Below are 27,423 nucleotides of genomic sequence, written 5' to 3'. Positions count from 1 at the left end.
TGTTCGGAGTCCCTTTATTTTCCATATGAATTTTAGGATTAGTTTGTCAATTTCTTCACAGCAATACCACAGAGCTGAGGAAAGCAGGGTAGGGCAAGTTAAAATATTACAACGCTCAGTGTTCTTGCAGAGTTTCAGTTGTGTGTGTGTGTGTGTGTGTGTGTGTGTGTGTGTGTGTGTGTGTGTGTGTGTATTAAGTTCTCCAGGATTGCTGCAAGCCTTTGGTTAATTTTTAGACTTCTGAAAAAGTTGCTTCTGACCATTTTTGCCGATTTTCTCATTGCTTTTATGGAGGAAATAAGTTTTGGAGGTCTCTATTCCCTCATTTTTGCTGACATCACTCGCTGAGAAAAATATTTTTTAAAGCACCTTGCAGGGAATTGAAGCTGGCTCTTACTACATCAAGTGAGCATACGGGGAAGTTGGCTTTATAAAGATATGTAAGTCAGTAAGGGAAAGGTGATCCCATGGAAATCTAAGAACAGGAATTCCAATATAATTGGGCCCACAGATATTAGAATTAGAATTCAGGGAAGATTTAAAGACCTTAGCAGATGTTCATGGATCATCACCTTAGTGATTTGCCATATAGAATGGAAATTAAAGGCACAGACTTTGAACTCTGACTTCCTGAATTCAAATTACAGATCTACCTACTAACTATATAACTTTGTTTCTTTCTTCTATCTAACAGGGCTAATGATAGTGTCTACACCATAGGGATTTTGTGAAGTTGATACGAGTAAATAAATAAATAAAATTTAGAACAGTCCCTGACACAGATTATCTGCTATAAAAATGGTGTTATTACTATTTGAAGTATAATAGACCCCTAGTTTATTCTCCACTTCATTTTTCTTCTCATTACCAACTGCTATCTTCACTTTCTATATCACTTTTATATCATAGACCTTGGTATATATCAGAGTTTCAATTTTATTGTAATTTTAGGTCACATATCTTTGGTTTACTCATGGATCCTTATTTCCACCTTGTCCCTGCTCTACTTCATGGCCTCTCTCTATGTATTTTCCTAGCTTTAATTTACGTTTCCAGAGGCAAGTATCATCCCTCTTGGGGATCTCATCCCTCTTTGGACAAAGCTCTCCACATTAGGCCGCCTCATGGGCTGCTTCCAAGCCTTTGGATTATCTGCTCTTGAGCTAGTTGCCTCTCTAGCTTGACAAGATGATATGGTGTAACATATTGCTGTTTAGGATTATACAGTAAGCAGAAAATCTGCATAGGGAAATTTCTTTATGAAGGACTGTGAGCTGGGTCAGCTAGGTGAAACATACAGTCCTCCCCACGTGCCATACAATGTCGTTTTGTTGTACACAACGACGAATGAAAAGTCACCATTAACACTTATTTTATTTCAGGGGAAGATGTAATTCAGTTAATCAGAAGACAATGAATGCCATGAGAGGACCAGTAAAAAAGATTTCAAGATCAAACCATCTTCCAAAACTCAATCTGTGATTCCAGACTGTGTGGTTTACTATTTCTTCCCTTTTTTCATCTGTAATCTTCAACTTCTGAAGTTAGTGTTCCACACACTTTTCAGGGATTGGAATAGATAAGAAAGAGCTATCGAACTTCTCTTTAGCTCTTCTTCCAGAAGTTTGTTCCTTTGCTTGTATGAAAGTAATTTTCTCAAGTGACCCTATACCATCTAATAGCATTCTTATGATTTTAAAAATATCCTAGAAAGCGTTAAGGTTGACATCATTACGCTTGCTTTTAATAATATGCCCATGATCTGCTCTGATAGTAACATTGTTATTTTATTTGGATTCTAGTTGGCTGTTAGCTAAAAATGTGCGTTCATCAAAACTTTTTGCTATTTTACACTATATCATGTTCAGCTCTTTAAAACTCAAGGTTTAAACAAAGCTGCAAATCAGATGCATTTTAAACTTTGATTTGAACTATCATGTATTGTGGAAACAGGCATCAGCTTGGGTATAGTTCCCACCCTGCTGTGAACTTAGGACATTTGGGGCAAGTTCTTTCACCTCATCTTCATTTCCCACATCTGTAAAATGACTGAGGCAAACTATACAATTGCTAAGGTTTCCTACTATTCTGGAAAATTAATACTTACTCAACTGCAAGGTCTTGCCACTTAGCACATGGTAATTTAAGTCATTTTATGATGTTTATTAATTTATAGTGATGGCCTAGTGATGTTTATTAATTTATAGTGATGGCCCTTTGGACCAAACTTTATGTTTATTAATTTATAGTGATGGCCCTTTTGACCAAACTTTGCCAAGTGTTCATGATACTCAAGTATAGAGTGGAAATAGAATGAGGGTACAAGAAGTGTTCTTTTTTTTTTTTTTTTTTTGCGGTACGCAGGCCTCTCACTGTTGTGGCCTCTCCCGTTGCAGAGCACAGGCTCCGGACGCGCAGGCTCAGTGGCCATGGCTCACGGGCCCAGCCGCTCCACGACATGTGGGATCTTCCCGGACCGGGGCGTGAACCCGTGTCCCCTGCATTGGCAGGCGGACTCTCAACCACTGCGCCACCAGGGAAGCCCAAGAAGTGTTCTTTTAAGGTATTAAAAATTTTATTCAATTCTCCTATTTGGTTTAGATTGTTTTGTTACTATCACCTAGGTCTGGAAGGTTCATATGATTTTTTCGCCTAACTTAATAAGTGAAATTATTGGACTTCTAACTTTACAGAAATCACTCAGAGGTAAGTACAGTTTCTGGCACCAAAAACCTAAATTATATTCAGTATCACCAGTAATGCATGCCAAATGTATTTCTATAACTACTTATAGATACTCACTTTTTTTCTTTAAGGAAGAATGCATGTATTTCATATAGACAAATAATTCTTTTATGTGACTTTAAAAAGTAATGCAGAGAAATATAAAGTAACTTTCTATTTTTTTTTTTAATATTTACTTATTTATTTAGTTTGGCTGCGTCAGGTCTTAGTTGCAGCACGCAGGACCTTCATTGCGGTGTGCGGGATATTTAGTTGCAGCATGTGGACTTCCTGGTTGCAGCATGCATGGGGGATCTAGTTCCCCAACCAGGGATCGAACCCGGGCCCCCTGCATTGGGGGCGTGGAGTCTTACCTACTGCACCACCAGGGAAGCCCCTCTCCCCCATTCTTTTTTATTTTTTTTTGTGGTACGTGGGCCTCTCACTGTTGTGGCCTCTCCCGTTGCGGAGCACAGGCTTTGGACACGCAGGCTCAGCGGCCATGGCTCACGGGCCCAGCCACTCTGCGGCATGTGGGATCTTCTCAGACCAGGGCACGAACCCGTGTCCCCTGCATCGGCAGGCGGACTCTCAACCACTGCGCCACCAAGGAAGCTCCCTCTCCCCCATTCTTAAGCTAACTATAGATATCAGGTACCATGACTCATTTTATTAAATAATTACTAGATACTACATATGTATTTGTTTACTTTTTTATACCCTATTTTCTCTCTAAAAAGGATTGTGTTACCTTTTACTAAATATAGAGATATAAAAACAAGACTCATAAGATAAAAGATAAAAATAAAAGTTAAAGTTTTGCAAGATTCCCAACTAAGAAAAAGCTCTATCTTTAAGCTTTCTAGTAATCAGCACAAAGAGTGAGTTACACAGCTCGCATTTTTTTGTATAAGGAAATATACAAGTGGAGAAAAAGCTGTACCTAATACTAAGCTCTGAAGGTAATTTGTCATGTAAAGCTTTATGAGGACTTGCAATTATTTATTGAAATAATCAGTGCAAAAATGATAGTTTGGGGTCTCTGTTTTGTTTAATACTGAAATATATATTAATATCAGTATTTGAAGAGTTCAGAATTCATAAAGCAAAATATCAGTAAATAATATTTAATATATTAAAACAATTTTAATGTCTAAATTATTACAAAATATTAAAAAGTACCATTTATAAAAACAGATGTTGTGATAATAAAAAAGACAGATATTAATGAATAATAATGATGATGTGGAGAAATTGGAACCCTCTTACACTGCTGGTGGGGCTGTAAAATGGCACCATCACTCTGAAAACAGTCTGTTGGTTCCTCAAAAGGTTAAACATAGAGTTACCATGTGACCCAGCAATTCCACTCCTCTGTGTACAGCCCTAAGAAATGAAAACCTATGTGCACGTAAAAATGTGTGCACAAATGATTAGAGCAACATTATTCATAATAGCTAAAAAGTGGAAACAACCTAAATGTCCATCAACTGATGAATGGGTAAACAAATTGTGGTATATCCAAACAATGGAATATTATTCAGCAGTAAAAAGGAATGAAGGACTGACATATGCTACAACATGGATGGACCTTGAAAACATTATCCTGAGTGAAAGAAGCCAGTCACATATTGTATGATTCCATTTATATGAAATGGCGAGAATAGACAAATCCATATGGACAGAAAATAGGTTAATAGTAGTAGCTGAAGGCTGGCAGGGCTGGGGGAAGGGTGGGTGATGGAGAATGACTGCTAATGTGTATAGGGTTTCTTGGGGGGGTGATTAAAATGTTCTAAAATTAATCATGGTGATAGTTGTACAACTTCATGAATGAACCAAAAAAGCATGGAAAGCACCTTACATGGGTTAATTGCATGTTATATGATTTATACCTCAATAAAGCTGTTATAAAAAATGTTAAACATATGTTAACCTTTTAATATAAACTAGAAGATAATTTTTTTTTTTTTTTTTTTTTTTGTGGTACGTGGGCCTCTCACCGCTGTGGCCTCTCCCGTCGCGGAGCACAGGCTCCAGACGTGCAGGCCCAGCGGCCATGGCCCACGGGCCCAGCCGCTCTGCGGCACGTGGGATCCTCCTGGACCGGGGCACAAACCCACGTCCCCTGCATCGGCAGGCAGACTCCCAACCACTGCGCCGCTAGGGAAGCCCGCAGATAAATTTTAATGGAATATTATTTGATCTTAGAAAATATGATCTTAAACATCAAAATGCATTGTCGTTAGTGCCATTGTTGAGTCAAGAGTATATTATTAGCATAATTTTCCACCTAAGAAGCTGTTTCAGATACTACGCTAGTCAAAAGAACAATGAAGCTTATATGCTACTTCCCAGTATTTCCTTGACTTCTTTTGAATAATCCCATTTCTTGTTTAATAACCGTGTAGAGATATTTATAAAGCACCTTTTGACTTTTGACTAGGATTAGGTTTTTTTTCTAATTTATAGAGAGCTATATAGTTTTTGTTTCAAAATTTTTTCTAGTTTTCATCATCTTCATTAGTTTTATCATGTATAGCTGGAGATTACAGTGCAGAGTTACTTATATCAATTTTAGTACTTTGAAAGTCATATTCTACTGGACCAGAAACTTTATTTTGGACTAAGAATTATTTCTTGCAATAATTGGTTTCTTTTTGCTGTGTGCCCAAGTGGGAGCCTGTCTAGACCACATATTATATGTGATTTTTTTAAGTAAATTGAGTAATTGAATTATAGTTATTTCAAGATGTAAATAATTTAGATTTTTTATTTTTTTAATACCAGAAAAACAGAATTATGACAACAGTGATGCTAGGATTTTTGGCATTTAAAGAGAGGTAAGCATACCAGAATAGTAAAAACTGCTATTAAATCACTAAATGTGACTGAGGTATGAAAGTATCTTTAAAATAATAAAGCACTATTTAAATGCAAGATCATATCTTTTTTTTCTTTTTTTCTTTTTCTTTTTTTGTAGTACGCGGCCCTCTCACTGTTGTGTCCTCTCCCGTTGCGGAGCACAGGCTCCGGACGCGCAGGCTCAGCGGCTATGGCTCACGGGCCCAGCCGCTCCGCAGCATGTGGGATCTTCCCGGACTGGGGCACGAACCCATGTCCCCTGCATCGGCAGGCGGACTCTCAACCACTGCGCCACCAGGGAAGCGCAAGATCATATGATTTTGACAGTAGGGCACTATTTTCAAAACAAGTTAACATCAGATTAATCTGACCTATGAATTAGAAAAACCTTGAATTTTTAGAGCATCCTTTTAACTTTATAAAGCAATTTCATATTTCTATCTCAGTTACAGAGAGAGTATTATCATCCAGAGAACTACCCAACAGTGAGATTATCATCATTGGAACTGTTCAAGCAGTGGCTAGGTGTCCCTTTGTCAGGGATGTTATAGAAAGGACTCCTGCAGTGGGTGGAAGTTGGATTCAATGACTGCCAATATCCCTTCTGATGCTAAGATACTGTGATTCCCTGCCCATTTATCCGATAGGAAAACTAGAGCCAAAAATAACTCCCTAAAATATATGTTGGTTGCATCATATAGGCTGTGTATGTATAGGCTGTAAATATGAACTTTCAAAACTGGGCTGCTTTACCACTAGCCAAAACTAACAAAATCAGGTGTAATAGTATCAATGTCCATTTGTTAAATGTAAACTGAAATTAGATACCATTTTTCACCTATAAAATAAACAGTGGTTTTCAAAAAGATAATTTTCAGTGCTAATAGATCTGAAGTTAAGAAGTTCTAATATACTGCAGGTGGGAGTAAAAATTCATATAATTCTTTTGGAAGACAATTTTATTATATTCTTGAATAGCCTTAATGTTAATATGTTGACTTAATATTTGTACTTCTAGTAATCTATTCTAATGAAAAATCCTGCATATAGAAAACATACAAGGACAATCACTTTATCAGTATTATTTATAATACCCCAAAATGGATACTCTCTCGATGCACAATTATAGGGAGATGCTTAAGCAGACTGTGATTCATCCACATGGTTAAATATTATGCAGCAGTTAGCATTTGCTATCTTATACTAAAATTCTTTCTTCTCATGTATTTCTTGTGTTCTGAAGTACTTCAGTGTAATTTATCTCCAGCAGTTTAATGTAATGAACACTCTTATTCATCATTTGTCACCAGCTAGTTTAGTACCTAGCATAGGACAGGCACTTAATACATTTTGTTTAACTTAAATGGATGTTTGCAAAAGAGTTTATAGGATCGTGGGAGGACTTAATGTTAGAATGTTAACACAATGTACAATGTCACACATAAAATATGATTTTAACGATTTAAAAATATAGGAGAGGCTACAAAAAGAGGGCTTCAGTCTACTGATAGTGCCAAAAATGTGTTCTGTTACACAAATTTCCTGTCCAGCTCTACAGGGGAAGATGAGGTAGGCTCCAAGTGATTATTCAGAGATAGGTGGAGAGGGAGAGAGGAAACTTGTGGAGTACTAGAAGGGAACATGTTTTAACAAGCTAATTAACTTAGGGGTGTTTACTTAACTTTCCTGTCTTAAGTGTCTACTCTGTAGAATGAAGATAGAACTAATTGATTTCAAAGGTACCTTTATGTGTATGTGATAGGGAAGGGGAGGGGGCTGGAAAACCCTTTTATTTGAAACAATTCTGATATCTTTTTTTAAAAAAAAGTTTATTTGCTTTATTTTTTTAAAATTTTTGTTGGAGTACAGTTGATTTACAATGTTGTGTTAGTTTCAGGTGTACAGCAAAGTGAATCAGTTATACATACACATATATACACTCTTTTTTAGATTCTTTTCCCACATAGGTCATTACAGAGTGTTGAGTAGAGTTCCCTGTGCTATACAGCAGGTCCTTTTTAGTTATCTATTTTATATACAGTAGTGTGTATATGTCAATCCTAATCTACTCCCAGTTTATCCCTCTCCACCCTTACCCCCTGGTAGCCGTAAGTTTGTTTTCAATTCTGATATCTCAATGTGATAAAAAATAAGTACTAAAATCACATATAGCAAATCCATTTCTCTTACCTGGCTAGCCCTCATTTGATCGTGGTGTATGTGAAAAGTAAATCCTTTTTGTGAGTGAGTGAGTGTGTGTGTGTGTGTGTGTGTGTGTGTGTGTGTGTGTTAAGTTACTGAGATCTGGATTTTACTTGTTGAAGCAGCCTATGCTCACTAATATAGTATCAAACAATATTTTTAGTAAGACTTACAAGTCTTTGGATATTGTTTTCAGTAGATAATGGTATCTTTCTTTGCAACTACATAGAGATAAATTCAGCCATTCATTGATAGTGATGGCCCCTGGCCTGCCTGCGTCATTGAGTAAGAATCTAGAATTTCAATTGATATTTTTAAAGTGATTCTAACTCAGTGTATTTTCCAGTCTGCTGAACATAACCAGAATAATTTTTTTTTTTTTTTTTTACTAAACAGAATCTCTTGCTCTTTCATCAATTTGTTTCTAGGATACTGCTCTTTAAAGCCTTGTACAAATGCTGCACAGTCTAAGCCAAACAGAGGCTGGGCCCAAACAACCGTGTAATGTACCAATCCATGTCTGAGGGGAAGATACCCTTAATCACTTTCACTCAGAAAAGGAAGAATGCACAGCATCACTGATCCATAGCATTTATGGAATCCTGTTGGGCAGACATGGTGAAAGCCCTCTTCCCTGGGAATTGGGTGGGTTCCTTGATCAGGCCCTGATTCTACTTCCTGGTAGGAATGTTCTTCTCCATTTTTCTTAATGACCTCTAACTCTACTCCTTGGGAGTTTCTTTCATTTCAGTCTTCTGGTTCATATTTGAAGTAGGCAGTGGAGGTTAGACCCTCATTTAGAGATGCACAGCTTTTAGAACTCATTTTCTGTTAGAACAAACTTGGGTTCCCATGGATGGTGGCATCATAGTTCAAGGAGTCAAAAGCTTTTCAGTCTAAGTTTATGGTTTCTTGGATAATATAGCTCCATCAAAATCGTAGTCAATTCCATGTATAATAATGATAATTTTAGAGCATGATTTGTTTCTTTGGCCTCTCTCTCTACCTAATGGCAGCTGCCTTGCAGCTATTTGAAATAATAGGTTAGGATATAAAGTTAACACCCATAACCTGATCTTTGCCACAGGCTGTCTTAGTGGCCTCTTGTTGCTCAAAACCCTTCTCGGTCTTATCTCTTGCTTTTTGGCTCTCAGAGTTGTTGGCCTTTCCAGCCCCTTATGCCCTTTGATGCCCCAAATTTCTAGATTCTCCCTGAGACTCTCTCTATTCCCTTTTCCTTACAAAGTGGCTGATTATATCCCAAGCTCATTTTTTTCTTCTGCCTTGTCAAAGGCAGCCAGTAACGTCAAGCACACATCATCTTCATCATCATCATTAGTATTATTAAGCACTTGTTCTGCTGTGACATAATAGGGACTTCCAGGTTTCCACTGTCACATTGTGTCCCTGCCTCCCACTGCAGACCTGCTAAGTTAACACCATGCCACTTGTTTTAGTATTTTGTTAATGCAGCACCTAAATTCAAGTTATCAATATCTGCATTATGACTATAAGAAACAACTATAAGAAACAACAGACCTCAGAGGCTTCACACAGAGGTTTATTCTCTCTCACAATACAATCCATTCAGGTTCAGCAGTTAAAAGAAAAGGATAAATAATCTTTATACCTTGAAAGAGAAAGGAGACTGGGAATGGGAGCGGAAAATATTTCAAAATTATTGATAGTGTCTTAGGCTGGGTGATAGGTACACTCATACTTTATTGTACATCTTTCATATATGTACTCTTGGGTATGTATGAAATTTTTCATAATAAAAAAATAAAAATTCCTCCAGCTGACTTTAAATCATGTTAGTATACATGTAAGCATTTACAAGGAAAGTGTGAACATCATTTTTTCTCCTTCACCTCATCCCCACCTTCACATACCCCAGACTTCTCTCCTTTAAGATTGTCTGGCTTGTTTGTGATGTAGAAATTCCACAGGACTTCAAGTCAGCAGTCTTTGTGGCTAAAGGAGAATGAGTGACTTTGTAACTACTGATCTCCTCAAGCAATAGAGCAGTAGTAATCAATGACTTCATGGGAGCTGCTTCTAATGGTTCTGTTGTGTGGTTACCTGGGAGGATGCCTAGAAGATTAATCAACGTGGCAGCGTCTACCCTCGCTCTGGACCTTGAGTGACACAGCCTCCCTCATCCATAGTTATAAAGTCACTTTGGTTTAGCTCCACATTTCCTAGTAAAGACTTTTGGTTAAAATGAGGCAGATCTGCCTCATCTTAATTCAGTAGAACTAAACCCTGTTGAAAGTGAATTGGTATATTGGATGATGAGAAAACTGTCGCATCTTAGTGTAATCGGCTGCAGGGCATCATTAGAAGTTGGTACTATTCTTTGACCTTCATCACTGCCTAAGGGCAATGGTTCCTAACTCACTGGGAAAACATATATTTACTGATCACCCTCTATGTCCTGGCTACTAGGATACAAGGTGTAGTAAAATAATCCCTGCCTTATCACGCTATTTAAAATGAATTCTAATTGTTGAAGCAGAGATGTGAGATGGAGTTGGGAATGCCTTGGGAATTTTCCTGTTGTCTTCTCAAATTAACCACAAAAGGAAAGTGCATGTCGGACGGTAGTCTGGGAGAGACCCCAAGCCAGGATGAAGGAGAATGTTCAGGGGTGAGTGTGCTAAACCTTACACCATGCAGTCACCAGAGCTGAACGTTCAGCTTAGGAGAACTGACCCGGAGTCAGAAAGGAGGCATGTGAACAGGAGGGGTCCTAGCCTCTTTGATATAGGGATAACAGGGAACGTTTTTAGGTTGAAATCGGAACCAAAGAAGACCAAGGGATAAATGAGTTAGCAGCTGGGGAGGATCAGAGGAAATATCTGGGGCAGTTCCCAAATTAGTGAACTGTGCTCACAGGGGGTAGCTGGCCAATGCTGTCTTATCCTTTGAAGGTAGTTCAGGGCTTCTCCAGGCTTCAGGTGATTCATCCCTTCAGCACTATAGTCTCAAGAAAGAGGTTACTCTGTCTGTTTGGGGGGATCTTACACTGGGGAGAATGCCAGGACACTATCAGGGAATCTTGTTGACTTGATCTAGTTCAATCTAGTTGACTTGATTAAAAGCTGAACCTAGAAAGCCAGATAAGGGCAAGATAATGTGGGCCCTACTGCCACACTGAGGAATGAGAACTTAATTTGATAAGCAGAGGAGCCTTGCACACGTTAAATGGGGAAGGGATGAGATTAAAACCGACCTTTCCATCTTTCCTGTGCCCCCCCTCAACATAATGGACACTATTCCAACTCTGAGATACCAAGCTTGTCATTTTGGTGCCTGCAATATTTTTTCCTTTCCTCCAGACCTTCTCTTTTTCTTTCCATGATGAAATGAGTGGCATTATGAAATAAAGCACAGAATGTAGACTTGGAGGCAGAAAGACCAGAATCCCAAATCTGCATACACCAATCAGCTACTGAAATGACTTTCATTCATTCATTCAAATATTTTAGTGCCTGCTACGAAGCCAGGCACTTTTCTAGGCCAAGGTGGTAGTAGTGGATAATACAGACAAATTTTCTCTTCTAGAGGGGGAGAAAAGACAAATAAAAACAAATACATATGCTGTATAACATTAGAAAAATGATGTAAAGAAAAAGAGAGTGAGGGGTTAGATTCTGATAGGAGTATCCAAGGAAGTGACATAACAAATCTACATGAAATGGAGAAATCTGGGGAAGAGCATTCCAAGCAGAAGGGAGAACAAGCGCAAAGTATTCTAGCTTTGTACTTACCTGGTATTTTAGGAAGAATAAGGCAGTGTGATGAGAGGTCATAACAATGGGGAGAGGTAAAGTTGGTGAAGTCAGATGGTATAAAGCCTTGTTAGACATGGAAAAGAATTTAGATTTTTTTCTGACAGGAGGGTTTTGAGAAAGGGAGTTAATATTCTGACATATTTTAAAAGGTTATTCTGGTTATTCTATGATGAACTGCCTGAAAGGAGATTGGGGAAGATGGCAAAAGTGGAAGCAAAAATCACCTTCCTCAGTTAATATTATGAAAATATCTCTGTTTATAATTGTATAATGGAACTTAATGGTTAGTCAAGTTATGGTAGACTCTTGGATTTAATACTCCAAAAATATTGCAAGCATAGTGTTTGAAAGTATATGCATTTTAAAAGTGAGTTCAGTACATTAGTAAATGTAAGAAATTATTAGGAAAAATGATCGAAATTAGTTAATTCTCTGGCTTTCAACATCCATAGTTACAGTCCTACCTACTTATGAGAACATTATTTGGGCCTCAGCATCTTTGAAAGGAAAGGACAATTAGGTAATCTCTAGGTTCTTATTGAGTTCTAAATTTCTGTGATTCTGAGAACAAGACAGGTAAACAACAATACTGAACATAGCTTATATAGAACAGTTCCTATAAAATAGCTGGATGGAAAATTTCCAAACATTTTAAGCATAGGTTCTTCATGAGTTCATCTGAAGAGACCATGTGTACTGTATTACTTACAAATCTAATTGTAATTTGCATATTGTGAAAAATATACAATTATAATTTAGTTTTGGGGGGAATAATGTAATGCATATGCTATAAATGCTAATAATTTTAAGTGATTGGAAAACCATTTTCTAAGAGGCAGTTTGAATTGTTACTTTGAATGCAAATTTTTAAATATATTTCTCTATGTAGAATTATTCTTGTTATATTTTATGATTCTTGGTATTCAGTTTTCCATCAAGAATATAAGTAGCATATTGTTACTCTAGGGAACCACAGAAAGAGTCCATCTACCCATTTGTCTCCAATAATAAAAATGAGTATGATTCAAGAATGTTAAATGTGATAAAGAAATTAAATGGTTTATAATTCTATGCTGTAATTCAGAAGGTTTATAGTAGAGCCTCTCAACCTCAGTGCTACTGACATTTGGGGCCAGATAATTAATTCTCTGTTCTGGGAGGCTGTTCTGTGCATTGTGTGATGTTTAGCAGCATCCTTGGCCTCTACCCACTAGATGCCTGTTGTGACAATGAAAAAATGTCCCTTGGGAGACAAAAATCGCCCCCAATGAGAGTAGATGCCTGCTCATTTACAAAGTAAGCTTCTTTTTCTTTGTTTTAAGAGATTGAAAACTATTTAAATATCTAATCTGGTTCTTATGGAGCTTGGCTCTTATATTCTTGATACTGAAGAGCTCTATTATCTTTTTGCTTCCTCCAACACAGGAATGATTACTTCCTCTCACATAAGCTTAGGGGCATCGTCCACTCAAATTTAAAAGCAATGAGTCTGTGTCAGTTTCCACAATGTCTTTGTCACTTTTAGCATCAGACTTGCTAATCTAGACCTTTAGGTCAAGGCAAAACTGATTACCAGACTGGGGGAAGTGCTCAAAGCTGCCTCAATTCACCCCTACCCCAATGCCTGGGCATGATTTCACCTCTGCTGATATTGTTGGGCAAACTAACTGCTTCACAGATGTTTAGCTAGACACTCTCAGTTCCTGATTAGGTGGAAAAGCAATCAAGAACCAAAATTCGTATCTATTAAAATGTGTACATTTACTTCCAAAAATAGTGCAGAATGATCCCACCAGAAATTTATCTGCGCTTTTCTTCCCATGAAAATCGTAGACAACCACTATATTTTTGCATGCTGTCATGATCTAAATCAGAACACACCGCCGCCTGCTCAGGAAACAGGAGGCTTGCCCAGAGATCAGAGATGGTGGTTCAAGTAGAGCATGTGCATATTACATGTTCAAGTAAGGTCAAGAGTCTATGCAAATCCAGAGTGACAAACACCGTAAGATACCATCACCCCCTCACCCCCACCGACTTTTAGCAATGGGAACAGTAGTAAAGACAAGAGGAAGGATCCCTTACAGGTCCTGGCACTTCGTGGATCTCAATAATAATGTCTAGCAAGGCCGAACAAAGCGGATTACATAGCAGCCGCCACCTGGAGATTTCTCACTTGAGAAAAAGAGGGACAATATTTGTTGACTCACAGGACAACATGAAATGCTTCTAAAATTTTTAGCTTCTTAGTAGTTTGGAAAGAAAGCACCATAACAGTCCTCAACCTTCCCTGTCCTCTCATATGTTTGTCTTGGAAAAAGAAAAAAATCCAGTTTGCTAATTCCTAATATTTAAACTTGAAAGCGTTCCCATAAGACACTCTGAAGACTTTTAGACAAGCCCTTGCGCCCCGCCACCCGCCCCAAGGCGGGGAGTGGCAGTTCCACCCGGGGCCTGAGCTGTGTGATGTCTCGGGGTCACGTGGAATGGAACTTTGGGTGGGCAGCGCACCAGTGACGGGGTCTCCTTAGGACCTGCAGGGCACCTTGGGGCCGTCCATCCCCGTCCCCCCGGGTACGCCCACCCCCGGAAGCCGGGACCCTCGGAGCAGCGGCTGGCTGCAGGGCCACTTTAAGGGCGGGCCGGGGGCGGGCGCCCCCCAGCTGCGAGCACGAAGCCATTGGCGCGCGGCGGGCGGCGGACGCGACGGACTGGCTGCGAGCTCCTCCCGTGGCGAGGCTGCCCCAGGACCCGCACGTGGGCAACGGGCCATGGCGGACTCAATTATCCGCCCGGAGCTCGGCCAAACCCTTGAGCAGGTAAGAGGCGGAGAAGGAGGAAGGGGAGGCAGCTGCGTTTAAAACGGCGCGCGGGTCGGCGCGGCGACTCAGTCGGGCGGCACAGCCACGCTGGGCGCAGGCCAGTACGTCTGGGGACGGCCCGGGGGCCACTGCGGGGCGCGAGCCAGTCCCGGCCGCTTCCCCGGGCGTCCCGGCTCGCTCCTGGGGCCCCACGGCGGGCGCCTGCCCACCTCGAGGACGGAGCGGAGGCCCGAGGAGGGAGGGCGACTGGACTGTGTCACAGAGTCACTCCCTCGAGCTCTTGACTCTCGCCAACCCAAACCCATCTTCCGGCCCCAGACCGTTGGTGGGGCGACGCGGGAGCAAGACGTCGTAGCGTAGATATTCGGGCTGGTGGCCGGATAAAAACGGGAGTGACAACTTTGGTTTCAGCCTGAATATAGGAAAGTTGATTTCACACTTTTCAGTTTGAGTGTAGGAAAGTTTATTTAACATATTGAATATGGAAAAGTTGATCTTCAGCTCTCTTGTCTGCACAGCTCTAGGTGCCTTTTTTCGCTGTGCTCACTGCCGTGGCGTCCAGAGTGTCCTTGTACTGCCCTCTCCGCGCTGACCCTCAAACAGGCAGACGTGTGTAGAGACCGTGCTGTTGGCGGGAAGACACGTCTGCCCTCTTCACACATCCGCCCACCCTCCCCGGAAGTCAAAAGGCCCCCTGGCCTCTTTTGGACGCGCCTTATTTATCATCCCCTTCCTCGGCAGACTGTTTTGGTGACTGTTTGGTGACTGTTTTCGATAAAAATGAAAGCAGCCCACTAGGAAGGAAGCATAAACAAAACCCCACCGACCCCAGAAAGCAAGGTGACCTGGTGTTGGCTTTCTTCTGAGTATTTCACGTCTTGATAAATGTGAGAGGGAAACCTTTTGCGCTGCTTAAGTTTTGTTACCCCTGAGAATGTTCTGCATACTTAAATTTCCTCACTCCTTAAGAACAAGCGTTCTGAACCGAATCACTACCACTTGGAGTGGACCGAGTTTAAGAGGTTTTTCTTAATTATTTAAAAATGGAGGTACCTATTTAAACTCAGAGTATTTTGGGGGTGCAGGATTAGGCAAAGCTGCACAAAATGGAACTCTGGATAAAATATTATCGAGTAGTACATAAATAACTGTGGCTTCCCACCCTTAGTAGTCTGAAGCCCCAACTGAACCTTTTGTTTGCACTGGGAGAGAAGCTCACTCAGTTTCTCCAGATAGAGCTGCTTAAATCCCTTGACTCCTGGGGAAACTGGAGGCCAACAATTGCCCCATGAGGGCGTCAGCCCTGCAGCTGCTGCTAGTTGTCAGTGCTGCTCCCAGTGATAAGACTGACATAAATAACAGCTCACTAAAATGTAGGAGTGATTTGCTTTAAGCACTTCAGCACCTGCTGTTACTAATTAAGGGTTTAGCCTGCCACAGATTGCAAATGGAAATCCAGTGTTTTAAAAATGGCAGAGACTGGAGTGCCCTGCCTCTTTCCCCGATCTCAGAAATCAGAGTGGATGAAGAGCACTGGTGATGATGATGTCACCTGGTAAAAACTGCCCGCACTTCACAGATCTGCAGCAAGGTGTAGTAGTGTTTATCCCTGAGTGCTGGACTTCGATGCTTTCTATTTTCTCTTTAGACTGTTTTGAATTTTCCAACCTTCCACAATGAATATGTATTGCTTTTGTTAAAAGAGTGCAGTAGGCAATTCACATAGGAAAAAAATTTCCACCAAAGGAGGCCTAGCATTGGTTCAAATCGTGGTCTCACAGGTGAAAATCTTAGAGGTACTAAAAGCAGTTTTCCAGAGCCTAATGTACTAGAACCTTTTATTCATTTTCCTTTTATTCTTATCTGTGGATCCTTCTCATCACCTGTGCTCATATTACACCATCAACAAGATATTTTTAACTATATAAATATTCAAATTGAAGTTGATTAGAAGCTATTCAGTTAATTTGAATTACTTGGGAATAGTGGACTAGGGCAGTGTTCTGATTTGTCTGATTAGGAACATTCCTAGTGTGATGATTTTGTGGGGCAGAGAAGGAGCCTTGGGCAGGAGAGCAAATCAGCTCTTTGCAGAGCTGCTTTATTTCCTGCCCTCTGTGTCCTGCTGCCAGGCACTGCAAAACCTTTGATTCCGGCACAGAAGGACCGGTGAGTGATACTTGGCTTTCTCATCCCTTTCCGGATCTCTTTCCCTCTCTCCTCAGTTTCTCCCCAGTACCGGGTTCTGCCCTTCAAAGCTTGCTCTAGACTTTTCTCCACAAGACTAGCTGAGCGATTCTGGAGAATTTGGGAACTGGGCTTCTGAGGGGAATGTGGTCAGGAGCGCTAGGTGCTATCCAGGAAAGGGCTCAAGTTAGCGACTGATGCCTGTTGTTCAAAACTTACCTTTGCTTCTCAGTTGGCCCTGTGTCCCGAGCCCTGTGGCTCAGGTAATGCAGAGAGCAGTTTGATTTTTAGGGCTGTTTTCACTGCCTGACATAGATACTTTCCTTTTATTTCTCTCTCTCCATCTCCCCTTCCCCATCAGGTTGATTTGATGGGTTTTGTGCTCGGGTTTGGTATTACCTGAGAACACATGGCAATAACTACCACCTACAGGGCATTGTACAAACATTACTCCTTATAACAGTCTTGTGATGTAAGTAGTATTGCCCCCCCGCCCCCCGCGATGAGGATCACATTAAGTATCTTACTCAGAGCTGCTGGTTAGTCGCTGAACAGGCGGCAGACACTGTTCTGCATACCTCGAAAGCCTTTGCCCTCTTCCCACTGCATCAAACTGTTAAAAAAAAGGATCAGTAATAGCTTTGGTAGAACTGGGGCTTCTCCACTGTTTTCCCTGTGTTCCAAGGACTGAAAGCCATACTTTCTTATCAGCAGGAAAAAAAAAAAAAAAAAGACTCCTGGAATGTAAGCCCCATGAGGGCAGAGAGCTTGTCTGTTCACTTTGAATTCCCAGCACAGCATCTGCCCTCTTGTAGGGGCTTAATAAATATCTATGGCAAGACTACATAGACATCACACGTATTTATGCAGATGCATAAAAGTGGCAGGAGGGTCTAAAGGAAAAAGAAAATAAACTTTTCTAATAGAAAGGTTTACAAGTGATTCACAGCCCGGGATATCCTGGTTTATATGGGTTTTTTTTTTTAGTGTAATTATTAATAGCACCTCCTTTCTCAAGTGTCTCAGTTTGTAAGGTAAATTAAATGGTCACCCTATCTGTAGAAGGAGGTTATTTTTGGACATTCATAGGTTGCTTCAGTTAACCTCGTTAATTAAAAAACAAAAAGATGGGGCTTCCCTGGTGGCGCAGTCGTTGAGAGTCCGCCTGCCGATGCAGGAGACACGGGTTCGTGCCCCGGTCCGGGAAGATCCCACATGCGGCAGAGTGGCTGGGCCCATGAGCCATGGCCACTGAGCCTGCGCGTCCCGACCCTGTGCTCTGCAACGGGAGAGGCCACAACAGTGAGAGGGCCGCATACTGCAAAAATCAAAACAAACAAACAAAAAGATAATCACTCCTTTTATGACCACTCGTTAATGACTGTTTCAATGCTTGGCATTTGCTTCAAAGGCAGTGTAATTGTCTAGAAGAAATCCTGTGCGGTAGCAGAGATTCACAAACACGCTTCACTCAAAAGCGTCACAGCGGTTTAGAGTCCCGCCTTGCTCCAAGTACCACTGGGAATGAGGAAAGTTTATAAAATGAAAAGGAAGCACTCTAGAAGGTTCCGTATACTCTCTACTGCAGAAATTCCAAATTTCAAAGGTCATTTGAAGGTGTTATGCTGTCTTCTTAGAATGTAGGACATGAGGCTGGTGACATGGGTTGATGTTAGGCTGTGAAAGGCCATGCTAAGGAGTTTGAATTTTTGTTCTGTTTAAAATAGGGTTGGGTGGGTGAGTGGGATTGGCTGGCAATGATGAATTGAGCACACCTGTCAACGTTCCAGCCACCCCAGTCTCCCTGGCAGGAGATACTTAACAGTGTGCCCATACCTTCAACAGGTAAATATCATTGAAAAGAAAAAACAAGTGAGGGGCATTCTAAATTAAAAGTCCCAGGAGACAGAGCAACCATGTGCAACTCATAGTCCTTAATGGGATCTTGGTTTGAACAAAGTAGCTCTCTCTGAACATTAAAAAAAAAAAAAAATCAACAGGAAAGCTTGAGATTTAGAAAGCAGATGGGGTCAAATTGCTACCAAAACAAAAGTGGGGAAAAAAAAAGAAAAACAACACAGCATAAAAGACATAGAGAAGAAATGCCCCAGTAAAACAATTCTAGTGATAGTGCAGGCAGAATGTTAGCAGAAGCAAAGATGAAATGGGCCTGACGGTGCTTCCCTGGTAAAGAATTAGCTGTGGGCAGAACCCCTGGGCCAGCTGGGGCCCTGGATTTCTTCACCCCTGGGCTCTCCCCCTTCACTCCTACTACAGCCAGAGCGATGAGACTTTTAACCAGAGAATCAAACCCAGGCACTGCTCTTTCTAAAGAAAATGAACTCTACGTGGGACACGGGCTCCTGGTATTGGTAGTTTCCAGACCTCTACAACTGACAAGGGTGAAAGGAAAGGCAGCTCTGCCCAGGAGGGAAATAAACCAAAGTGATTGGTTTTCAGGGTAAAGCTTGCCTATATTTTGACAAATAGCTGATCCCAGCCACTTTGCTCTCCAGCCTTTCTTCCATCATCCCTACCATTCACACCAAACCCACAGTTTAGAGGAAACAGTGACTGGGGAAGCAGACCACCCCAACTGCAGGGGAAACTGCTCATAAATGTCAGCTGAGGCCCTTGAGTCATATTTATGTTTGGATAACCAAGGATCACCAGACAACTATTCCAGAGGCAGATTATAAAGGGGATAGAAAAAACTTAAAATTTCTAATTTGTATGTTCACAGGGGATACCATGTCCTAAAAATAGCAGGTTATGATAAATTATCAAAAGAGAAAAAAGTCTTAGAAATGAGCAATTCATGTTAAATTAACTGAAATTGTAAAAGTCTTTAGAAGGACTAAAGCCTGAGCTGGTGATATGGACAATAAAATTAAGAAAGTCTTGCAGAAGTTGAGACTTGAAGGATCAATTTAGGATGTCCAGCATCTAATAGAAGGTTTCCAAGGATAGACAAAGGCAACAGAGGAGGAAATAATCAAAGAAATAATAGAAGGAAATTTCCAGAGCCAAAGATCCACTGAATGCCAAGTGGGCTGAGTAAGGTCCATCCCCAGACACATCCTAGGAAATGATCAGAATCCACAGCATTAGAGAAAAGCACTAAAAGAAAAACAAGGCAGCTTTTTCTTTTCATCACCAGCTCTGGTTGTGAGAAGAAAATGGCCCAGTATCTTCAAAGGTCAGAGACAAACAGATTTTGACTTGTAGGAGTATTTTGACTATAAAGCTAGCACTGAATTGTGAGCCCTAATGCCACTTAAAGAACATAAATAAGGAGTTTAACTCCCAAAGTATTGTAGGAGCAGCAGGAGGGAAAAAGGACAATTTGATCAGTTTAACAGGAAGCGTGGGAAAGAAGAAACTGAATTATGGTAAATGGGAAACTTGAAATAACAAATGAAGGAAATAAGACCATTTCATGTTAAGTTATGAATATTTCACAATTAATTACATTACATTGATTACCTTAATGTTCATTAGCTAGTGTCATTAATGTAAGTAATAACTTATTAAAAGCTTATTAATTACTTACATTAAAAACTGAAATCTCAGATTGGAAGAAACCTAAAAAAGTCAAATATATTTTATTTAAAAAATTCATACAAAATCAAAATGATACAGAAAGCCTCAAAATAAAGGTATAAAAAACTAAGTGTTGTATATCAGAAAAAAATAAAATTTCAGGTGAAAAGCATTAAAAAGGACAGATATATTTTATATATAGTTTTTTCTCTATAATTATATGATATTTATATGTTAATACATACTACATAGACATTGTAGATCATTATATAGTATATATTAAGTATTATTATATATTTATATGAATATATAAAATTGTTATGAACCTTTATGTACCTAATCCATAGTTTATTTATAGAGTCTATAGTTAGAGAAATTGGTAAATTGACAAAGCGTAATTAGAGAGGGCAGGTTTTATATATCTACCTCTTAAAATGAAAGATCAAGTAGACCTAAAATAAGAAAGCAACGAGCAAGTTCAGTCTGAAAGCTGTGTAGAGGCTGTATGCCTAACAGAAAATACACATTGTTTTCAAGTATCCATGGAACATTAAAAATTGTGTATTAAGTCACAGAGAAAATATCAACCAATTCTAAAAAGTAGAAGTCATATAGTGTGCATCCACTGTTGACAATGCACTGAAATAAGAAATGAGTCAATAGCCAAAAAAATTTTTAAATACCAAAACACTATCCACTTGAAAATTAACATCTTTATATAGGAGTTTAATATAACTCTTAGGTTAAAATGGGAATATAAACTGAAATTATATAAACTAGCAATGAATGAACATGACCACAATGTATCAGAATTTATAGGGTACAACAAAGTGCCACTTGGATGACGGCATCATTCAATAGAACTTTCTGCAATGATGAAACTCTTCTATAATTATGCAGAAATGGTAGTCACTTGCCATATGTGGATACTGAGCACTTGAAATGTGGCTGGTGAAACTGAACTGATTTCACACTTTAATTGTAATGAACATAAATTTAAATCACCACATATTGGACCACATAGTTCTACAGTCTCTAATAAAGCATTACCAGAAAAAGAAGATAGAAAAAAATTTAATTATATATTAATCTCTAGTTGGGGCTTCCCTGGTGGCACAGTGGTTAAGAATCTGCCTGCCAATGCAGGGGACACGGGTTCGAGCCCTGGTCCGGGAAGAACCCACATGCCGTGGAGCAACTAAGCCCATGCGCCACAACTACTGAGCCTGCGCTCTAGAGCCCGCAGGCCACAACTACTGAAGCCCACGTGCCTAGAGCCTGTGCTCCGCAACAAGAGAAGCCACCGCATAGCCCGTGCACGGCAACAAAGAGTAGACCCCGCTCACCGCAACTAGAGAAAGCCCACACGCAGCAACAAAGACCCAACGCAGCCAAAAATAAATAAAATAAATAAATTTAATCTGTAGTTGGAAAGCAAGCAAGATGAACTCAACACAAGTAATAAATGTTGTATAAATTTAAAAATTAATACATTTGAAAAGAAATGAAATGGATTTTTATAAATATATGAATAAAATTCACTTAAAGGCAGAACACTTATTTTACTAGTAAGCATTAAGGAACTGTAAAAGGTAGTCTAAAACCTACCTTTATAAATGACTTCAGGCTCAGATTTCACAGACAAGTTTTACCTAAACTTCAAGAAGCCAATAATTTATATGTTTTGTAAAATATTCAAGACCATAGAATAATTTAGAAGCTTTCTATTGCTTCAAGGCTGGCATAACCTTGACACCCAAACCAGATAAATCAGTACAATAAAACAAAATTTTATCCAGTTTTACTTATGAATATAGATGTAAAAATCTAAAATAATATGAATGAACTGAATCTATTTGCAATAAGTATGGGTTTATCCCAGTAATGCAATGATGGCTTGACATTAGGAAATCTATTAATGTAATTCACTACCTAACAGATGAAAGGAGAAAAAAAAATGTGATCATGTTGATACAGAAAAAGCATTTGGTAAATTCTAACACCCATTTCTGATTTAAAATTCTTAGCTTCCAAATAGAAAGAAACTTCTTTAACTTGATAAAGGGTATTGACCTTCATTATCATGTAGTAGTAAAAACATTTGAAATATTCCCACTAAAGTCAGGAACAAGGCAAGAATGCCCACTTCACTCCTGCAATTTACCGTTGTTTTGAATGTCGTAGCCAGTGCTTTAAGGTTAATAAGTAAAAGGCATAAATAAATTCTGGAGACGGGGACAAAAATGTCATTTTTGAAAACCATATGATTACCTATCTAGGAAACTCAGAAGAATCAACTAAAAAGTACTGGAAATAAATGGAGAGTACCAAAAAGTACTTTGAGCAAATTCCTTATACAGAAATCAGTACATCTCTATGTCAGCTATAATCAATCAGAAAATATAGTGAGAAACTATATCCCCTTCACAATGACTCTGAAATCTTGAAAAATCTAGGAATCAATGTGTGAAGACACTTGCAAAATCTATATGCAAGTAACTATAAAACTGAAGGAGATAAGATCTGATTTCTCTGAGTCATACTTCCTAAATAGGGAGATGTAATACATAATGATATTCCCTAATTAATCTTTAAAATAAATGCAACTGTCATCAAAATTTTAACAGGGTTCCTTATGGAACCTGACAAGCTGTTGATAAAATTCTGTGGGAAGAAACATTGTGGGAAAATATCTAAGAACCAAACTGAAAAATAACAAGGAGGGAACCACATGCTCTAGCAAATACAAAGCATAAAGAGCTAGCAATTAGACTGTGTGCTGTTAACCAGGAATAGGCAAATAAATCAATGGATCAGATTGAAGCTCCCCAAAACTTATATACATACATACATACATATATATGGCATTTGAAACTACTAAGAGAAGTTTGGCATATTCAGTAATGCTGTTCTTTGTCATTTTAAGTGGATTGTGTTTAATATCTGTAGAGAATAAAACGTGGAGAAATAAAAGATGAAGACGGAAATTATATTTTTTCTAATCGAATGTGCTTGAAAATATCCCCAAATGGAAATAAAGAGGCTCTTCGGTTCCTAATGTTCAGATTTGAAGAGCATGTATATTCCATTCAAAGAAAGGACTTGATTTGAGTATTTCTTAGGTTCAGGGAATTTAAATCTTTCTCTGTTCTCCGGAATGTGTTTCATCAAAATAAATCATGTGGGAGAGTCACCAGCTTGGTTCTCTCATTAGTCAACAGGTTTTCCAGCAGGATGGGCGATTGGGAAACTGGGCCTATAGAAAGAATCCTATCTATTGTTAATAGGATGAGAAAGAAACTTGTAGGAAAACCACAGTAGAATAGTATTTGTAGGCAGAACTTTAAAAAATAGCATGACTTTCAGATCCATTCACTACCCTAGGTTCTAAGGACATGAAATGAATAGTTCCTGCCCTTGAGGTATGCTTATAGTTGACCATTCAGTATAGCTGAGTAGTCAGTCATTGGCTATTTGTAACCTTTATTTATCTTCTCATACATGACGGCATGTTCTCTATGCCCAGACATTAATTGTGTGATGCTTCTGCTTTTTTCCTTCTCTTTCAGACAAAAATAGACCTCTTATTAGTTGGCGATGTCACTGTTCAGTACCTGGCTGATATTGTACAGAAATTCTTTTCAAATTTAGCAAAAATCACCGTCATCATTAGTGATGTGAAGACGGTAGCAGCACTTGTGGATGATTGCACGTTCAACATGGTTTTTCTGAAGTTGACCTCTTTACCAACTGCCGAGGAGCTGGAAGCTGTCAGATTAATTAGGTAAACTCCAAAATCTTGACTCTATTATCTTTAGAATAGTTTTTTTTTTTAAAGATTTTTTTTTGATGTGGATCATTTTTAAGTCTTTGTTACAATATTGTTTATGTTTTATGTTTTGGTTTTTTGGCCATGAGGCATAGGGGACCTTAGCTCCCCAACCAGGGATTGAACCTGCACCTTCTGCATTGGAAGGCGAAGTCCTAACCGCTGGACCACCAGGGAAGTCCCTAGAATAGTTTTTATTAAAACCTGCTTCTATAAAAATTCTTAAAAGATGATACAATTCTACTTTAATTTTTAAGATGACGGATATTTTCAAGGGCAGAATCTCTATATATGTTTTTGTTCTTCCTGCCAGTTTGACCTACTTTTACAAGAATTAACATTTTAACTTAAAAGTAATAGGTGTGGGTGAGGATATAAGAATTAATTGGTCATAGAAATTTATTTGGTATATAATGCTTCCCATAATTCAGTAGGTATTCCTTTTTAATAACTATGTCATTAACATGGCGTATTGTTTCAGAGTTCATTAATTCTTATAGTAGACACTAAAGCAGGTGAGCACTTGTATCTCTGGGTCATGATAGCTCTGGGCTGAAGGTGTCTCTTTCAAGAGATGTCCTAATGTGAAAGAGCCATGAAGCTCTCTGTATCCGCTGAGTCCAGGTCAATACCATGTCCATTATTATTTTCTTTTCTTTAAATTTTATTTATTTATTTATTTATTTTTGGCTGCATTGGGTCTTCGTTGCTACGCACAGGCTTTCTGTAATTGTAGTGAGCAGGGGCTTCTCTTGTTGCAGAGCACAGGCTCTAGGCGCATGGGCTTCAGTGGTTGTGGCTCACAGGCTCAGCAGTTGTGGCTCACGGGCTGTAGCACGCAGGCTCAGTAGTTGTGGCGCACGGGCTTAGTTGCTCCGTGGCATGTGGGATCTTCCCAGACTAGGGCTCGAACCCATGTCCCCTGCATTGGCAGGCGGATTCTTAACTGCTGCACCACCAGGGAAGCCCACATGCATTATTCTTGTTTCACCCGGTAGTTCCATAGAAGTTATGCTGCTGTTTGACCCACTCAACTCTGGAGATCTGGAGTCTAGAGGTGAAAGATTTTGGTTCTTCCGTGCCTGTTTACATAGGATTTTGAGCCATTTAGGATGTTTTTAAACAGGGTTAGGTGAGATTGAATGTGTTTCCCTTCTGTGAGACTTGATGAAGTGTAATTGTAGATACTATTGGAATATATAAGGACTTCTCATAATTAGAGGAGAGGACTTCCTAGACCAAAGGAGAAAGTTCAGAGAAATATTGTGATTCCAGAATAAAAAGGACCAAGCATATTATGTTAGGGGAAAAGACAGGTGGGACTGGGAAGAAGCCAGAGACACTGGGTTACTTGTTAAAGACAGACAGAAAGACACTGCTCCTGGGGTTTCTTAGAACGGTTGGTCTTCTGCATTTCTTTGGCCTTCTACTGGGAATATGAACTCTAGACAAACCAGGCAAATTACCTCAAAGAGGATTTCACATCCAAAACATGTTGTTGTGAACGATCTTCCTTCTGAAGATATGCCTATTTTATTAATATACCTTTTCAAAAAATCTATTGATAGAGTACCTCTGATTGGAGGCTTATAGTAATATCTCATTTGTATAGTATTAATATTTAAAAAAAATTTACAACACCTTTATGAGGGAGGTAAGGCAGGGTTCATCGTTCCTACTTGGCAGATTAGAAACCTGAGGCTGAAGTGACTTGCCTGAGACCACATGGCTTGTTTTCACAAAACTCAGACTAGAACTCTTCACTCTTCCCTTCGTGTTCTTTCTAAAAGTCTGTAATCATTTGGCTTCTGTATTGAAGCCCCTTTTACAATTCGGACATGCCATAGATGCCAGACTTACTTTAACCTAAGCGTTTCATTTTGGAGGAGCAGTGGACAAGCTGCTGTGGCTGACCTCTCTCCATTCCAGCAGCAGGAGTCCAGCCGTGCCTCCCCAAATGTGGTAAAGGCTTTGTGTTCGCTCATGATCGAGGCTACATTTTGAACAGGATAAGATTAAAGTTCTGTTTAAGAACAAGCTTTATGTCTAGTCACAGTTGTTAGCAGTTGGGAGGGTAGAGGAGAGAACCTCTGTCTGACACTCCCCTCTGTGGATTCTCCCCACGGCTGCTTTCTTTGTCTGAATAACATAGCTTAAGATGTGTTAGCAGAGAGAAGAAGATAGATGAAGGAAATAAATGTACAGACAGGCATATGGTAATTCTGTTGTTTTGCTGTAAAAGCATTTCTTTGAAAAGAAAAAGAGAATAATTCGTGGAATACACCTGGTTTTCTTTTTTGGTCTCATTATACGTATCCGGTATACGTCTTGACTAATAGCAGGTATTCAGTACTTTGCTCTAGGTGTGGGTGGGCGACCATGCTGTTCTAGGGCAGACCATGAGTTCTAGCTTTTGCGTTTCTCTCTGAAAAAGGGACAGAGCTTTCTTTGTGGAAGCTTTGCCTTTCCTGATACTGGACTTAGAGGCTAGAAATGTCTCTGAAATTCCCTTTCTTGCCCTCAGAATTGTTATGAGTTGATGACTTACGAATTATTTAAACCCTTATGGAGCATATTTATATTTTGAGGCTATAGTTTTTCTTAGGATGATGAGTCTCATGAACATCTTGCCCTATTTATAAGGCATTTAAACCTTTATCTTTCCTACAGCACTCTATCTTTTGAGTTTGGGCTAATATTTAATGACTAAGCCAATATGAAGAGTTTTGGCTTAGCTTTTTAATGCTGTATTTTAGATTTTTTTCCCCCTTAGAGCTTTGTTGTTTTGTTATATCTCAAAATCTGGATAGGTTCAGGAAAATATACAAGTATTTACCTTACTCCTCTCTGGTCCCTTTTTATGCCCTGCCAGTGAGTGAAGAACTCACTGTAGAATAAAAGTGGTCCACGTTGATTTTCAGTATCAGAGCACATGATCACAAATCTATGTATATCTGTAAGACATACGGATTTTTATTGAAACTAAGAATGAAGTATAGTGTGTCAGCTATCATACTAAGCTTCTTTTAGGATAAAATGCAAGCAGGCTCCTTAAAAAGATTTTAAAATTTATTCTTATAGAAGAACTGTGGTTTTAGCTTGGAACTAATCATTAATCAGTTTTAATCATTTGTAAAAATAATGGTACCTTATAGCCTGACATCCTCAAGAATTACGGCACATCTCAATTATAGGTTGACATTGCTGGTAGTACTCCCTAATTTGATTTCATTTCATGAACACATTTTTATTGAGCCAGATGAACTCAGACACCACCCAGTGGTAAAATATTTTAAGATCGTCTCAGGATTCATGTGCTTGGTTCCAGAATTTCAGGAGTATTTGACCCTTCTTTCAGGTCAGTTCTCAAAACTGAACCACATTCAAAGTGTAGATACTTGGTAATTCAGATGCATCCTGGCACTACCTTACAAAGGCTAATACAGAACATTAG

The 27,423-nt window shown here is 39.4% G+C and overlaps 2 protein-coding genes across 7 annotated transcripts in view; both read left to right on the top strand.

Annotated features, from left to right (window-relative positions):
* CCDC169 (coiled-coil domain containing 169) overlaps positions 1 to 1,482 on the top strand; it is a 45,001-nt gene extending 43,519 nt beyond the window's left edge. The window contains 1 exon segment of the mRNA XM_060288264.1: positions 1,383 to 1,482. Coding sequence (XP_060144247.1) covers positions 1,383 to 1,482 — 100 coding nt within the window.
* SOHLH2 (spermatogenesis and oogenesis specific basic helix-loop-helix 2) overlaps positions 1 to 27,423 on the top strand; it is a 95,778-nt gene that overhangs the window by 40,765 nt on the left and 27,590 nt on the right. For 4 of the 6 annotated variants that reach the window (XM_060287973.1, XM_060287974.1, XM_060287975.1 and 1 more), the window contains 2 exons: positions 2,397 to 2,563; positions 23,710 to 23,924. In XM_060287973.1, coding sequence (XP_060143956.1) covers positions 2,459 to 2,563; positions 23,710 to 23,924 — 320 coding nt within the window. In that variant the 5' untranslated portion in view covers positions 2,397 to 2,458. Of the gene's footprint in view, positions 1 to 1,471; positions 1,544 to 2,396; positions 2,564 to 14,298; positions 14,408 to 23,709; positions 23,925 to 27,423 lie in introns of those variants that run through there. The other 2 variants (XM_060287977.1, XM_030882512.2) reach the window with 2 other exon arrangements.

Source organism: Globicephala melas, chromosome 18, assembly GCF_963455315.2.
Source record: "Globicephala melas chromosome 18, mGloMel1.2, whole genome shotgun sequence".
Lineage (NCBI taxonomy): Eukaryota > Metazoa > Chordata > Mammalia > Artiodactyla > Delphinidae > Globicephala > Globicephala melas.
This window is presented reverse-complemented; position numbering and strand designations above follow the sequence as displayed.